At 42.3% G+C, this 18,220-nt stretch overlaps 1 protein-coding gene and 1 long non-coding RNA gene across 2 annotated transcripts; one reads left to right on the forward strand and one right to left on the reverse strand.

Moving 5' to 3' along the window:
• Positions 1 to 125: 125 nt before the first annotated feature.
• Positions 126 to 1,426, forward strand: LOC134194176 (uncharacterized). The gene is made up of 3 exons (XR_009972153.1): positions 126 to 798; positions 852 to 971; positions 1,039 to 1,426. It is a non-coding gene; the product is annotated as an uncharacterized LOC134194176 (long non-coding RNA).
• A 9,437-nt stretch (positions 1,427 to 10,863) lies between these two features.
• Positions 10,864 to 17,789, reverse strand: LOC134194367 (uncharacterized). The gene is made up of 10 exons (XM_062663295.1): positions 17,758 to 17,789; positions 14,518 to 14,633; positions 14,222 to 14,278; positions 13,447 to 14,148; positions 13,251 to 13,376; positions 12,368 to 12,429; positions 11,958 to 12,014; positions 11,709 to 11,758; positions 11,561 to 11,634; positions 10,864 to 11,469 (listed from the first exon to the last, which is right to left on the reverse strand). The coding sequence occupies exons 1-10, from the start codon at positions 17,787 to 17,789 to the stop codon at positions 11,060 to 11,062; spliced, it is 1,686 nt and encodes a 561-aa protein (XP_062519279.1). The 3' UTR covers positions 10,864 to 11,059.
• Between the last annotated feature and the right edge of the window lie 431 nt (positions 17,790 to 18,220).

An 18,220-nucleotide genomic window follows, 5' to 3' on the forward strand; every position in this document is an offset into this window, starting at 1 on the left:
ATCTGTAGTTGTTGGAAGAGAAGAAGCTATTTTCCAATCTGGAATTGCTTTGTCTGTAAGTGGATAGATGTCAGCAGCTCTAAAGCCTAAATGTAGGTATTCAGATTTTGTTGCTGTCTGATACAGCTGCTTTATTAGAGATGGAAATAGCACTCGATCAACTTTTGATGTCTTTGTTTGTATCTTGTGTTGCTTGAGCATGTCTCCAGTGTGTCTTCATGGGGTCAAAGACACCTACATCTAATGGCTGAAGTGCATGAGGTGTGTTTGGGTGGAAGGCAGACAATCTGGATTCCTGCAGCTTTGGCAGTCTTCAGCAAGGGCAGATTGATGTGGGAAAGGTGGCCATCGAATATCAATATAACTTTCCCATTGACGAGTTGATCTTGGACTTTAGGAAGAAACAACTTCTTAAACCAACTGGCAAAATTTAGTTATTCCGTCCATCCTGAGGAACTCACTCCATACACAGCAGCCCCCTTGTCCTCCAGTGGTGTATTTAGACAAGAGATTCTTGCCTTTATAGAGAATAAATGGAGGGAAATACTGACCAGCAGCTGAACCACAATGATGAACAGTTATGTACTCCCTGCCACTTCCTCCCCCAACTTCATATACACCTTTAGCACCACGTTTTGCTATGACTTTTAGTGAAATTGTTTCTGTTGTAAACGCTGTTTCGTCACAGTTTCATATTCGTTTGCTGATCTTCATGCGATGTTGGGATCTTCATCATTAAGGTGTGCAGACTCATACACTGCAGACAGTTTCTTTGTCCATTCTTGGATAACTTTGCAGGTCAGTGATCTTTCTCTTGATTTTGTGAGATGTTATGGTTTTCTTTCCGACAGAATCGGCCATCGTTTCATAAATGAGTACCACCGAGACTAACCAGGGATTCCATTCTTGAATGGGTTTGGTATTCTGTTGTCAGAAATATATGACGCACCACAAGAAAAACTACGTCTTTGGTAAGACCAAATCCAAGCTCTTGCAGTACCATGCAAGTCAATGCCATTTCTCTTTTTTCGTCTCTAGAGAGAATGGTTGGTTTTCCTGCACCCACTTGTGACCGGATTCCTTTGTAGTGATCATGCAAGGTCTTAGTTGGTATACCAAAGTAACAAGCTGCTGGTCGGAAGCTCATTGACTTGTCATTCCTCAGAAGAGCAACAGCAGCATCCAGATCTTCGTTGCTGTAATATACAGCTTTCGTTTTCTTGTAACTTCGTACCATATTGCGTAGAGCAATTGTAGCAATTGCCAACAGACGGTCAGCTAGGTACTTACTGATTGGACTTATACGTTTCTAGTTATATAAGACTTGGTTGAAGGTGGGTGGCACCATAGTAAATTTTCTTTGTGATATGTAGTTGGGTAGAATACAAGTAAACACTACAAAGGTAATGAGAACGAAATTCTAAAGTTGGAGATGATGTTTGTATTGAAATCAGCGTGTGTCATGGCAATTTGCTTTATCTATAGCAATTTACAATGAAATGATATGATATCCACTTTGAACCTATTAGGGCCCCCATAATGACGAGAAGTTTCCCGTGATCGGCTAATTTCAGCTGGTGATTTAGCTTCTGCGATATGCACGGGCAGTACTAGTGGTGTGTCTATCTTTGGAAATTATGAAGTCACCAAACAACTTGCTAGCTAAAAAGTTAGACTGTTTGTTGAAAGTCTTCTACAAAGTGATGCCTATCTGTGCATGAAAATACAATTTGGCTTGCATATGTGACTAGAACAGTTGTTGATGAGTAGTCTTCAGTAGCAGAGTCTAGTGAGTGTAAGCTGAAGGTATAATATAGTACTGGTAACATCACATGGTGTCAGGACTCGGATGGAGAAACTACGCGCGCCTCAAGCTATTTCCTTCGGAGCAGCCAATCTCGCAAACGAGTGGAGAAAATGGAGGAAGCAATTTGAGATATACTTCCAAGCGGCTGAACTCTCGAAGAAGGCTAAAGCAACACAAGTCGCAATCCTACTTAACGTGGCAGGAACCGAAGCGCAGGAAATCTATGATGCGTTCGTCTTCACAGCAGGCGACGAAGGACCGGCGGTCAAAGATGTCTTGAACAAATTCGACGATTACTGCAATCCGCGCAAGAACGAGGTATTCGAGCGACACCAGTTCTGGAGCCGAGATCGGCACGAAGACGAGACGGTAGATCAGTGGCTCACCGAGCTTCGCACAAAGGCGGCCACATGCGGTTTCGGTGACCAGAAGGATGAGGTTATTCGCGACAAGATTGTATTTGGAGTCGGAGACGGTCGAGTCAAGGAACGACTTTTAAGAGAAGCAAATCTGACGTTGCAGTCTGCATTGGACATCTGCAGGGCCGCAGAGACAAGCACTTATCAAGCCAAAATGATGACTATAAAGACGCCATGCGAGTAGGGATCAACTCGATGTCAAGAAGTTCGCAACGTACTAGCCGGCCAATACCTGCCAAAGCAACAGAAAAGGCATGGAGGGCGAAAAAGACCGCACCATGCAAGTACTGTGGCGGCTATCACGCGCTTCGACAATGTCCAGCATATGGTAAGACTTGTGCTAATTGTCATAAGCGCAATCACTTGTCAAAGGTTTGCCAGTAGGGGCCAAATCCGGCTACAAGCGGTCAAAAGCGGTCAACAGCTTGAGCGAAGCTGCGGACACCCAAATTGACACTGACAATTCGGATGACAGTTTGCTTCTGGCTGTTTTATCCATTAGGACAGTCGCGGTCAACGACGACTGGACGGAGAAGCTGTCACTAGGGCCGACTACAATGAAATTCAAGTTAGATACCGGAGCCAGGGCAAATGTTCTGCCTTATCGAAGTTACCGGAGAATCCTGCGAACGACAGGCGGCAAGGGCAATTAAGAAACCGCTGACACCGACATAGAGAGTGTTAGTGGGTATAGGAGGTGGCAAGATTAGTCATAGAGGAATCACTACAATAGAGTGTACCGTCAAGTCACGACGAATTCAGGCTACGAACTGTCTTTCTTTCTACGTAACAGACGAAGATATCGCTGTTCTTGGCAGTCAGGCGTGTCAGGAGATGAACTTAGTGAAGAAGATAGGCAGCCTCAAGCCAGCACACGGACAGAAAGAAGCCCCTAGCACAAGCAGCAAGGATGGTGTGATCAACAGGTACCACGATGTTTTCAAGGGGTTAGGATCCTACGAAAGATCTTACCACATTTAACTGAAGGAAGACGCAGTACCCGTGATACATTCAGCCAGGAAGTATCCCTACGCAAAGAGACAGAGACTGGAACAAGCCCTACGTCAATTGCTAAGTCAAGGCGTAATAGCAGACGTAGAGGGACCGACAGAATGGGTACACAATCTAGTTGTCACAGAAAAGAAGAATGGTTCATTAAGGCTGTGTCTAGATCCAAGACCACTTAATAAGGTAATCAAACGTGAGCATCACGCAATCCCCACAGCTGGAGATGTGCAAGCACAGCTGGCAGGCAAGAAGACATTTACTGTGGTGGATATGAGAGACGTGTTCTGGCATGTTAAGTAGTCAGAACCATCAAGCTACCTGTGTACCTTTAGCACCCCATGGGGCGGAAACGTTTTCTACACAAGCCGTTTGGCCTGTCTTTGACCAGCGAGATACTGCAGCAACGAAATGACGATACATTTGGGGATATAGACAATGTCCACGTCATCGCAGATGATTTGATTAGTGCAGGAAAAGACGAGCAAAAACACGACACAGCTCTTCTAGCAGTCATGGAGAGGGCAAGAGCCAAGGACGTAAAGTTCAGTCGGGACAAGCTGCAGTACAAGATCAAGCAAGTAAAATATATTGGGCACCTCATTGGAGAAAATGGGCAACAACCGGATCCGGCAAATGATCAAGCATCTGGCGCCATACATTCCCGGAGAGTCGGATATCACTGCACTTCTAAGAGAGCTGCTCAAGTAAGACGTCATTTGGCAATGGTCAGAGCAGCATGACAAAGCACTGGACAAGGTAAAGACATTTCTTACCAATCAGTTGTTACTAGCGTACTATAATGTAACTCAGCCGATCAAGATTCAGGCAGACGCATTACAGTACGGTCTGGGATCATGCTTAATCCAGAATGACAAGCCTATGGCCTATGTGTCAAAAACTCTAACATCAGCTGAACGTGATTATGCACAGAAAGAAAAGGAAATGCTTGCTATTACATTTGCTTGTAGAAAATTTCATCCCTACATTAACGAGAAGTTGACTCAGGTAGAATCGGACCACAAGCCCCTGGAGTCAATTATGAAGAAACCTCTTGGGTCTGTTCCTCCTCGCCTTCAGCGCATGATGCTCCAGCTGCAGCGATATAAGTTGGACGTGCGCTATACATCGGGAAAAGCAATACCAGTAGCAGATGCACTGTCTCGAGCACAACTCTCGACAACTGCAGACGCGGATGACAGAATGAATTCAGACATAGAAGTCATGGTTCACGCAATCACTAGCTCACTTCCAATGAGTGAGGCTCGAAGAGACGAACTACAAAGAGCAACAGCTCAAGATGAAGAATTGCAAGCTCTCAGAAACTTTATCTTTTCAGGATGGCCAGATAATATCAAGGCAGTCCCATCTATAGTCAGGCAGTTTTGGACCATCAGAGAAGAGTTGCACGAGGCTGACCAGATGTTATTCAAAGGCACAAAACTTATAATCCCAACCATCTTTCGATCAGAAATGCTCCGGAGAATTCACAAAGGTCATCAAGGGGCAGAGAAATCTAAAGAACGGGCACGAGCAGTAATGTACTGGCCGAACATGAACAAGGAGATTGAGGATTACGTCAGCAAGTGCACCACCTGTCTGCGCTTTAGGCGGTCGAATACCAAGGAACCACTCAAGCAACAAGACCTGCCAGAGGGACCGTGGCAAATGATAGCCGCGGACATTATTACATTCAAACGGCGAGATTATCTTATGGTAGTGGACTACTACTCCAAGTACGTGGAGGTACCACTCCTACCTGATAAAACAGCAAAATCAGTCATCACGGCGCTAAAATCTATATTTGCTCGACACGGTATACTGGACAGACTCATTTGTGACAATATGCCATTTGCCAGCCGTCAGGTACATTTGTTTTCCAAAGAGTGGGGTTTCAAGATAAGCACCTCCAGCCCGGAGTATCCCAGTCCAATGGTTTAGCGGAAAGAAAAGTGCAGACCATAAAGCAGCTGATGCGCAAATGTCACTACGAAGGGTCGGACCCATATTTAGCACTGTTCAATTACCGGAGTACACCAATACCTGAGTTAAAAGCGTCTCCAGACCAACTTCTTATGGGTCGCAACCTGAAAACAAGACTACCTACTGCGTCGGCACTGTTGCAACCAGACATTATTACCAACATCTCCGAGAATCTAAGCGCACGACAACATCGACAAAAGTATTACTACGATAGACAAGCGCAGCCGATGTGTGAGCTGTAAGCGGGAGAGGTAGTTCGCATACAACGCGACAAGCAGTGGGAACCCGCTGTGGTAACTCAGAAGCACACTGTACCAGATCATACATTGTCACTCAAAACGGGCGCAGCCTCAGAAGAAATCGCCGACATATTCATCCGATACTAGGAGCACCACCCAATCAAAATCAGGAGCCAGCTTTGGACGATTATTTAACGAGAATGAACACAAGCAGCCAAACTGACAAACCGAGACCTAGCACAATCGACGACAAGGGAGAACAAACAACCCTGGAAACCTACAGAACCTCCAGCGGGCGAGAAGTTAGAAGATCAAAGAAACTGGATGACTATGTTTAAGACAATGGTGCTAAAAACTTAAAGGAGGGAAATATAACAGACACAGGCGTGTCTGGTTAATTAGATAATACAATTAGGCTCGTATATGTGACTAGAACAGTTGTTGATTAGTAATTTTCAGTAGCAGAGTCTAGTGAGCGTAAGCTGAACGTATAATATAGTACTGGTAACATCACAACTACTGCGAGTAGAAGAGACATGTACCTATTATTTCAAGGTGCAGACAGTGAACTGTGGTACCGTCGAAACCAAAAACCGGTGGCTGTCCGATATTTGATGGGAGTGTCTGAAACACCGGGAAAGCAGCGGAAAATCTTTTTTTTGTCACTGTGAACAGCAATACGCCAAGTGATGAAGCTGAATCTAGCACGTCGTGTTACTGTGTGACTACTCTCTACATTTATGTCCTGAATACAGAAAAGCTTCCTCTATTTTCCCTACGCCATTGTCCGATATTGGGAGTGTCCGATAATTGTTTATGACTCTAATCTGTGAATATTACTGCTTTCGGAGCTCACTGCACATGCATGTGTTTGACAAACGATACTTTTTGACTCTAGACAGCACTTTGGATTGCGACTGCGCATGTGCCTCCACGAGTATACGTAGTCACGATATATTAGCATTTGCATCCTTCCCCGGACCTGGTATGTAAACAATTCGACTTAACCATGCATGCATGCGTGCGTTTTCTACAAAGACGACTTGTGCAACAATAAATGTGACTCTAAGTATCGAAAAACAGAAATTTAGCGTACATAGAGACTGACAAGAACGTGCAACACTAGAAGCATTCGTTTATATCAAAGCAACTGCGCAGCGCAGATACAGGTTAGTCACCAGTTGTCACCTGACTGAGTCTCATTTCGGGCCGCCGCTACTTGGCACCTCGCCGGTATTCACGTTTTTGGCTGCTGCTTTTTGAGCTCTTGCCGGAAAACTACCTTTACCGACGTCCCCGCCTCCAAGGGCATTGGCCTTTTGAATTCGAGCCGCATCATCAGGAGTCATCTTTCCAGACATGATGTACAACAGATGGAAATGAAGAAAGTATCGCTCTACTTCGTGTGAACAATGTGACGCATATGAGCGGTGCATGTGATGCGTGCGTGGGCAACGTCTATACCGGAAAAGATAAGAAGATAGTGGGCGTGAAAGGTCGAGCTGCTCTCATCTTAGAAATGCAATAAATTTTGAGCAGGTTAGACGACTGTATATATAATAGTTGTAATGAACACGTAACATGTAGCACCGTGCTGGTGAAAGTACTGTGAGTTTACTTTTAAATACGTGGTCAGCATGCATGCATGTGCTTTGTATAGATGCACAAAGTCATTGAATGCAATGCTATATGACATTCCAGCATCAACGACATGTATAAACGTCGTCTAACAATTAATTTTTCTCATTTGCCGTTAGTAGGCAATCGACACTCAATCTACATTCTATATATAGGTTGCAGGGTGTGATACTTTATTATTTACGCTTGGTGTGAATGTAGCCAAGAAGCGCAATACTGTATTGGTTTGTAGAGCAATCTCATGGCTTTAGATATCTTCTCAACTAGCCATTGAGTTATCGGCTGTTGCAAGTACATGCATGTGTTTTGTTTGTTTAGGTAATGCCTAGGCGCATGTGAACACACGCTCACGTGCCGCATGTAAATTTTGTGTTGGGGACTGCTCGGCTGGTCGGAACAATCATGCACTCATTCAGCTATGAGCCCTATAAGAAAAGGAACTTTGTAAAAGTCACGAGACTTGGCGAGTAGCGTACTCTAAACGTACAGGGCTGAACTCACTTCCGGTCTGGCAACTACATTTGGATGTGTGAGTCACGCTACAGGAATGTGGCACGCCTCCTTAGTGCGGCCCAATCACGAAGCCTTAGTTCCTTCATGTTGTACGTGGCAACCAGAGACAATAGACGAACGGCCAATCGTACGCGCGAAACTTCCTTGAGAGAGTTTTCTCACCAGAACGGTGTAATTCATGTTTGCCATTGCTAGGACATGTCGGAAATAAACAACAGAACTCGCCTGTCTGCAACTGCTGACCCAAAATCAATCGCTTTCTTGGTTTTACGATATGTATACGGGAAATCTAACATTAGTAAACCTTACGTAACCAGTAGAGATTTCATATCCCGTATACGATAACTCTACTTGCGACTACTACGGACTTTGCGGTCACGCGAAACGACAGTCGCTATGTAGGATTTTAAATACATGTTACAAGTAGCATGTCTAGAAAGAAAATAGCGTGTATATTCGTAATTCTTCGCGACAAATACTCCTCCTACCGTACGTGCCCGGTGTTCAGGACTTTGAAGGCTCATAACTGTAGAAGCGACGGTGTAAACACAGCTTCAATTACTAGTAAGTATCAGCAAACAGAAATGTAGCGTACATATAGACTGACAAGAAAGTGCAACACTAGAAGAATCCGTTTATATCCAAGCAACTGCGCAGCGCAGATACATGTTAGTCACCAGTTGTCACCTGACTGAGTCTCATTTCTTGCCGCCGTCACTTGGCACCTCGCCGGTGTTCACATTTTTGGCTGCTGCTCTTTGAGCTCTTGCCGGAAAACTACCTTTACCGACGTCTCCGTCGGCGTTGGCCTTTTGAATTCGAGCCGCATCTTCAGGAGTCATCTTTCCAGACATGATGTACAACAGATGAAAATGAAGAAAGTATCGCTCTACTTCGTGTGAACAATGTGACGCAAATGAGCGGTGCATGTGATGCGTGCGTGGACAACGTCTATACCGGAAAAGATAAGAAGATAGTGGGCGTGAAAGACCGAGCTGCTCTCATATTAGGAATGCAAGAAATTTTGAGCAGGTTAGACGACTGTATATATAATAGTTGTAATGAACACGTAACATGTAGCACCGTGCTGGTGAAAGTACTGTGAGTTTACTTTAAATACGTGGTCAGCATGCATGCATGTGCTTTGTATAGATGCACAAAGTCATTGAGTGTAATGCCATATGACGTTCCAGCATCAACGACATGTATAGACGTCGTCTAACAATTAATTTTTCTCATTTGCCGTTAGTAGGCAATCGTCACTCAATCTACATTCTATATATAGGTTGCAGGGTGTGATACTTTATTATTTACGCTTGGTGTGCATGTAGCCAAGAAGCGCAATACTGTATTGGTTTGTAGAGCAATCTCATGGCTTTAGATATCTTCTCAACTAGCCATTGAGTTATCGGCTGTTGCAAGTACATGCATGTTTTTTGTTTGTTTAGGTAATGCCTAGGCGCATGTGAACACACGCTCACGTGCCGCATGTAAACTTTGTGTTGGGGACTACTCGGCTGGTCGGAACAATCATGCGCTCATTCAGCTATGAGCCCTATAAGAAAAGGGACTTTGTAAAAGTCACGAGACTTGGCGAGTAGCGTACTCTAAACGTATAGAGCTGAACTGACTTCCGGTCTGGAAACTACATTTGTATGTATGTCGCGCTACAGGAAAGTGCATCGCCTCCTTAGTGCTGCCCAATCACGACGCATTAATTCCTTTATGTCGTACGTGGCAACCAGAGACAATAGACGAACACCCAATCTTACACGAGAAAATTTCATGAGAGAGTTCTATTACCAGAACTGTGTAATTTACGTTTGCGATTGTTAGGACCTGTCGGAAATAAACAACAGTATTCACCTGTCGGCAACTACTGACCACAAAATTGATTGCTTTCTTGGTTTTACGATAGTTATAGGGGAATCTAACATTACGTAACCATGAGAGATTTTATGTCCCGTATACAATGACTTTACTTACGACTACAGACTATTTACGGAATTTGCGGTCACGCGAAATGACAACCGCTCTGTAGGATTTTAAACACATTTTTGCGACAATTACTCCTCCTAGCGTACGTGGTGTTCAGGACTTTGAAGGCTCATAGCTGTAGAAGCGACGGTGTAAACACAGCTTCAATTACTATTTCAGCTATGAGCCTATAAGAAAAGGGACTTTGTAAAAGTCACGAGACTTGGCGAGTAGCGTACTCTAGACGTATAGGGCTGAACCGACTTCCAGTCTGGGGACTATGTGGTTGGCTGGCTATATCTGTCACGCTGCAGAAATGTACCGTGCCTCCTTCGTGTGGCCCTGTTCATCTTTTTTCTGGTAATTTCTGCAAAACAGGAATCTTTCTGGTAACTAGGAATACGTGCCAAATCCGGTCAGACTGCGCTAAAAGCAGCTCTATTCAACCTATAAACGAACACGAAGTTGCTTCCACCTGTCCAGCAATCACAACACAGTCACTGCACGTGACCACGTGACACTAGCTTTCTGCATAGTAGGAATATCGTTAGAACTTTTCTTCTAGTGCACCGACCGTTTCTATCCGCTGCTTCCCACTTTTACACAATAAGTCAAACGTTTCTGCACTCGTTCAGTGTTTGTCCAGGCTACCGTTGACGAGAATCAGCAGCGCAAAGTACACGTGGTCAAGCACGACAGACGCCATTTTCTGCATACTAGTAATGTCTCGCCAAATCGCTACAATGCAACTTGACAAATCAAGATTTACATCGAATGCTTACAGCAATGCATAGAATCATATCACAAAGTTACTGATTATTCTGACGTCATCTTCTCCAAATTTCAAAATTCGACCAAACGATCGATTTGTGACGTTTTGATGACATTCAGTCACTTCTGCTGATAAAAATGAACGTCTAGACATTAGCTTCTTGTGCAACGTTTGGTTTCATCATATTTGCGAACGACTGTCATTTTGTGTAGGCCGCGCAGAACTCAAGAAATCAAGTTTGCTTGGAATCCGTCTTAGCTAAACAAAATCGATTTCGTTTTGCAGTGTAACGAGAATGTACTCTGATATGTCTTAGAAACACTTTTCAAAAGTCATCTGGAAATAAATAGTTATTTTGTAAAGTCGCCCACTCGCTATTCCACGAATTTCCGTGCACTCATCTACTTTGTGTCAGTTTATAAGAACAAACGCAATAATTTTACATTGTGGCTCAATTCATCAATTTTGAGCCGTTTGTTGCTAAATTTCGCGATGTCGCACTTTTCGGCAGCCATTTTTTCTTTATTAGCAATTAATGTCTTGCCAAATCGTCAATCAACTAAACTCCAACAGCTTCAAATGTTAGCTATCAGACGTTACTTCGAAAAGAATGAGAATAATTAAGATTGATGCAGATCTACAATATATATCTAGATATACATACATATAAACTGTAACATTACTAAATTCCCAAAAACTAAGACTACTACTCATTTAAAAATCTTTCTACTTTGGTATTTAATTCAGTCGTAATCCATGTTCCTAGATACCATCTGCAAAGGATATGACAAGCTGCATGATGTGCTTTGGCTGAAGACCTCCAATCACTTGGTACTCCGAAAAGCTCCAAAACATCATCACGGTCCGTGTTCTTTGCTGCCTCGTTCTTGAAGTACCAGCGATTGAAAAGTTTGTTTATTCTCTTTATCACTGCTGAACTGAATCGCCCGGCCATGACTACGTGCTGCGATGCAGCCAAGGATTGTTTCATAGAAACTTTTCTTCCAAAATTTGCCGGACTTTTGACGGGACATGCTGCCAAAAGCGCTGTGATGTAGCCACCGCCGTCAAGTTCCCCAAAAAAGTTTTCTATCTCTTTTTCTGAGCAATGTATCGCTACAAGCACAGGTCATATAAACAACATGCTTTTATAAACGCCAAATTGGCAATATAGCGATAAGAACTCTGCATGCTTAACTTTGCTTACGACTGAAATTAGGTGTTGCCAGCACAGCTGCCCTGGTTTGAACTGTTGACTCAGGTGTGGTTAATGACACTTTCCTACAATGCAAATGACAGTATAAAGTTAAGAGCTATCAGTTTACTTTTCACTAGAACAGTTTTGAATTACTGACCTTGTGGTTGTTTGTTTGTCATCATCGTCACTGATATCTATAGTTTCCGGCTAAAACGAAATAATTTGACAAAATTGCAACAAGCATATCTATATATTTGTCGTTTAGTTTTAATTGGTGTTATATGTTTTTGTTTTGTCTGGTATATTCAAATTTCGTATAATGAATCACACATTTATCTATGATTACTCGATGATAGATACAGGTAAGTATTTGTTCTCATATTTGAAGCTGAAGGCAATGCAATACCTCAATTTTTCTTTTTTTAGCCCCTGTTGCGTTTGAAAACTTGACTCGTTTTCTTTTCTAAAAAACCAAATCGATTCATATTGTACTAAACTGACACGGTAATAGACTCGTTTACATTTATTGTACATTTCATTATTTATATACTTATTATTATTATTATTATTATAATATTTGATTTATATATTTTAATTATCTATTATTATTTGTTGTGCTCAACCAGATCGGTCTAGTTTCAAGAAGCACTGTGTTTTATAATAATAATTATTATTATTGTTGTTATTATTATTACTATCATTGTGCACATAAATTTGACTCTGCTTAATAAATTTACTTGTCAATTTCTCTTCTAACCCTAATTGTAATAAACAGATAAATAAATAAAGATCAAACACACACAACTTATTACCAACCGTTCTGAGTGCTTTGTTTCGCTCCAGTCGTCTGTGCAAACATACCAAGTCGCAAACATCGTCTGCACACATTATACATACAATTACTTGTAGATAAATGCATATATACCTATATATATACATATATATATATATATATATATTTTTTTTTTTTTTTTTTTTTTTTTTTTTTTTATATTATAGGTCCCATAGGGGACTAGCAGTAATATATATATATATTATATTATTCTTCTATGCAAACTACCCCAAACTGCCCTAGACTACCCCAAACTACTCTACCCACCCAGTCCCTACACATAACTACATTACAATGACAGGAAACTCCCACAAGTCATCAAAGTCCAGGTTCAGTCTACTGTATAATAACTTGGCATTATACTGCCACAGTCTCACGGACAACTGTTCCATCAAATTTGAGTATGTCTGAGAGAAAGGTATGCTGTTCATTGATGAAGCTTCTGAGGTTATGCATGAGGTATATATATATGCATACACGTGTACCTACCACTGTGGGTGTACACTAAAACTAAAACTAAACACCAAAAAGGACATGGTCATTACTGACAGTCTGTCTATAATTTGCACACACACACACACACACACACACACACACACACACACACACACACACACACACACACACACACACCATTTAATTCACACATGCATACTTACTTAAACCTACTTACATATCCTACGTAATATCATTCATAACTAGGTACATTCATGCACACATATACTTACCTACCTATACTTACATGTCGTACATTCCTACCTAAGTACATTCATACATGCATACATACATACGTATACATGTCCAAAATGATATCTACTCTTTTACAAACGAAGTATGTTCAACGTCGATCCAAGCACTCTAGCTTACCGGGATCATCCTTTATGGATGCAATTGCAGCCGGAAGTTGATTTGGGTTACTGTATAACCAAGAAAGTTCAGTCAAAGACAAAACTCCTTTGGGAACATTAGAGTAGTTTGCATTTGCCGGAGTTACTGAAATAGAAATAGAAGTTATATATTGCTCAATATCTATTGTCGTAATTGGATATAGATCAGTGTATACCTAAGCGCCCAAAACAACGATATTGCTCTTCCATTGCAAGGTTGCAGTCAACAATTTTTAGAAGAAGAGACGTATCCAGAGGTGGTAGTGGAAAAGACGTTGATGGCGTCGAAATGTTTTCAGATTGAAATGGAAGAAGTGCTCGAAAATGCCTGTTGTTGATATGGGCTAAATGTAAGTGCTTGGTCGTTTTCTCATCGTCACTATTAAAATCTACTTTGTAGGCCGCAGGCGAAACCAGTAGAGTAATGCGGATCTTATAGACGATGCATGCAGCTTCAATGCATATTGTGTCTCCCCAAAATCGATCCCCTCTCATGTCTTCAATGTAGTTTTCAAATATGTCCGCAGAATTGTGGATTCCATCACTATCAATAGATATGTCTTCTTCGTTGATAGTGACTGATTTCATTGCAACAACGGCGTCTTCAAAACTAGATCTCTGATTGGCTATATAGTCAACAATTCTAGTACGAATTTGCGAATGCCGACAAACTGTTCCATACAGCAACTGACTAATAGCTTCGAAAAGGCAATTTCCGTCAGAGTTGTTTTCAATTTGGCACATGCTAACATTAGCAGCCATCTCCGCTATCACTTTCTCGGCCTCGTCCTCGTCTTTCTTGTCCAGCAGTGATAAAAATTTTACGAATTCTACAGTCAATTGAAATGGTAAGTCTTGACAACTCTTTCCACTAGCTCCTTCAATGTAACAAAGTAAGACAGGAATGGTACAACATGTATATACTCCTTTCATTATAAGAAATGTGTCTACCTTTCAACTCTCTCTTTTTCACATCTGCTTTGGAAACGACGGGAAACTGACTAACATCTATTGTAAAAGCAAATTGCTAAACAACATATGATTTCTTGGTGTGATCGTGTGTGTGTGTGTGTGAGTGTGTGTGTGTGTGTGTGTGTGTGTGCGTGTGTGTGTGTGTGTGTGTGTGTGTGTGTGTGTGTGTGTGTGTGTGTGTGTGTGTGTGTGTGTGTGTGTGTGTGTGTGTGTGTGTGTGTGTGTGTGTGTGTGTGTGTGTGTGTGTGTGTGTGATACTAGAGCTTCAAATTAACCTGTGCCGGACTTCTCTACTTTGAGCAGTGTTTGCTGTGATGTTGGCAGCGTAAATCGCGAGAGCGGTGATGGAAATGTAGCATGACTGGAAGTGCGTCTCATCAAATGCTCTTCCCTGCACAAGAGAGTTACTTAGCGATGTACGCACAAATGAGCACACCTGGAATTCTCTGCACTTCTGCGGTGACTAAAAACAAACAAACAGCTCTTCAAGAGGGGATTTCCCCAACTACCAAAAGTGTTCACTCTAACTGCGTCCTTGAGATATTATCAATAGTTGCCAGAAACGTCGTAGAGACACGCTATACGAGTCATTTTAGAGGTTGTAACCTTGAGTGTTTGTGTTTGTTTGCATTGATGAGAGTTCCACCCAACAATTAGTCTAGCAAGCAATGTTCTCTGAGAGTAGCAAACAAACTACAAACTACAATTTATATTTCTAATATAGCTGACTAATCTATCTATAAACTAAATAATATTGGATAATTTTTAATTGCTGGAAAAGACCTGCCCTGGCTTCTAACACCAACAACCATTCTTCTACCACACACACACACACACACACACACACACACACACACACACACACACACACACACACACACACACACACACACACACACACACACACACACACACACACACACACACACACACACACACACACACACACACACACACACACACACACACACACACACACACACACACACACACACACACACACACACACACACACACACACACACACACACACACACACACACACACACACACACACACACACACACACACACACACACACACACACACACACACACACACACACACACACACACACACACACACACACACACACACACACACACACACACACACACACACACACACACACACACACACACACACACAATAATTTGGTCGAATTTTGAAATTCTGAGAAAATGACGTCACATTATTCAGAAACTTTGTGATACGGTTGTATGCACTGTGAAAAGCATTTGATGTAAATTTTGATTTGTCAATTTTTATCAGCAGAAGTGGCTGCATGTAATCAAAACGTCAGAAATCGATCGTTTGGTCGAATTTTGAAATTTGGAGAAGATGACGTCAGAATAATCAAATACCTTGTGATATGATTCTATGCATTGTGAAAAGCATTTCATGTAAGTTTTATTTCGTCAAGTTGAATTGTAGCGATTTGGCGAGACATTACTAGTATGCAGAAAATGGCGTCTGTCGTGCTTGACCACGTGTACTTTGTGCTGCTGATTCTCGTCAACGGTAGCCTGGACAAACACTGAACGAGTGCAGAAACGTTTGAATAATTGTTTAAAAGTAGGAAGCAGCGGATAGAAACGGTCTGTGTACTAGAAGAAAAGTTCTAACGATATTCCTACTATGCAGAAAGCTAGTGTCACGTGGTCACGTGCACTCACCACGTACTACAGTTTTGCGCGGCCTGTTACAAGACGACAGTCGTTCGCAAATACGAGGAAACCAAACGTTGCACAAGAAGCTAATGTCTAGACGTTAATTTTTATCAGCAGAAGTGACTGCATGTCATCAAAACGTCAGAAATTGATCGTTTGGTCGAATTTTGGTATTTGCAGAAGATGACGTCAGAATGATGAGATACCTTGTGATATGATTGTATATATTGCCATAAGCATTCCATGTAAGTTTTATTTCGTCAAGTTGAATTGTAGCGATTTGGCGAGACATTACTAGTATGCAGAAAATGGCGTCTGTCGTGCTCGACCACGTGTACTTTGCGCTGCTGATTCTCGTCAATGGAAGCCTAGAAAACACTGAACGAGTGCAGAAATGTTTGAATTATTGTGGAAAAGTGGGAAGCAGCGGATAGAAACGGTCGGTGTACTAGAAGAAAAGTTCCAGCTATATTCCTACTATGCAGAAAGCTAGTGTCACGTGGTCACGTGCACTCACCACGTACTACAGCTCTGCGCGGCCTACACAAAATGACAGTCGTTCGCAAATATGATGAAACCAAACGTTGCACAAGAAGCTAATGTCTAGACGTTCATTTTTATCAGCAGAAGTGACTGAATGTCATCAAAACGTCACAAATCGATCGTTTGGTCGAATTTTGAAATTTGGAGAAGATGACGTCAGAATAATCAGTAACTTTGTGATATGATTCTATGCATTGCTGTAAGCATTCGATGTAAATCTTGATTTGTCAAGTTGCATTGTAGCGATTTGGCGAGACATTACTAGTATGCAGAAAATGGCGTCTGTCGTGCTTGACCACGTGTACTTTGCGCTGCTGATTCTCGTCAACGGTAGCCTGGACAAACACTGAACGAGTGCAGAAACGTTTGACTTATTGTGTAAAAGTGGGAAGCAGCGGATAGAAACGGTCGGTGCACTAGAAGAAAAGTTCTAACGATATTCCTACTATGCAGAAAGCTAGTGTCACGTGGTCACGTGCAGTGACTGTGTTGTGATTGCTGGACAGGTGGAAGCAACTTCGTGTTCGTTTATAGGTTGAATAGAGCTGCTTTTAGCGCAGTCTGACCGGATTTGGCACGTATTCCTAGTTACCAGAAAGATTCCTGTTTTGCAGAAATTACCAGAAAAAAGATGAACAGGCCCTGTGCATCTTTTATTCTGGATCCTTCGTGCAAACGGGATCCGAAAAATATCTTGCAGACGGGATCCGAGCCGCGTGCTGATACCGACCGCTTCAACCTCTTCATCGATAACAATGCAACGTCTCTGCGCTTACTCTAGCAGTTGTACGGCCGCGCTCTTTACGGCGACGCGGAGGTCGCCATTTGCATAATGCCTTTCACTGTGCCAAATGCACCGAAACATGTCACAGATCGCTTTGCAACTATTTTTTTGCAGACTCTAAAAAATAAAAGAAGACCATAGAACAAGTTTGGAGTCGCTGCGTTGTTTCCTCGATTTACTACAAAAAGGATCCCGTTTGCACGAAACTTCGTGCAAATGAGATCCCACATGTTCTCCTCTGCACATCGCTTTGCAACTATTTTTTGCAGACTCTAAAAAATAAGAGAAGACGACAGAACAAGTTTGGAGTCGCTGCGTTGTTTCACGAAGCACTAATTCCTTTATGTCGTTCGTGGCAACCAGCGACACGAACAGCCAATCCTACACGCGAAACTTTCTTGAGAGAGTTTTATTGCCAGAACGGTGTAATTCATGTTTGCGATTGTTAGGACTTGTCGGAAATAAATAGCAGAACTCACCTGACCCGACAGTTGTACGGGAATCCTAACATTACGTACCCGTAAGCGAATTTATGTCCCATATACGATAACTCTACTTCGCGACGACTACAGGCTATACTTACGGACTTTGTGGTCATGCGAAACGGCATTCGCTATCTAGGTACGGTTTTAGATACATTTTACAGGTAACACATATAGAAAGGAAATAGCGTCTAGATTCGTAATTCTTCGCAATACAATAAGCACTACTGTACGTGGTGTCTAGAAGGCTCCTATAGCTGCATGTGGAAGCGAGGGTGTAAACACAGCTTCAATTACTAGTACTAACATTGGCACTAAACGAAATTGAACGCTGGATCCCCGCCTTTATTGAATAATACTTTCTTTTAGGTTTATAACTGCATGGGACAGAAGATAGTCGGTCAGCAAGTTGGGCTTTGAGTGGGGCCCATGCAGGCCCGGATACATGGCCCCTGCCTCA

This window comes from Corticium candelabrum, chromosome 18 (genome assembly GCF_963422355.1).
Source record: "Corticium candelabrum chromosome 18, ooCorCand1.1, whole genome shotgun sequence".
Lineage (NCBI taxonomy): Eukaryota > Metazoa > Porifera > Homoscleromorpha > Homosclerophorida > Plakinidae > Corticium > Corticium candelabrum.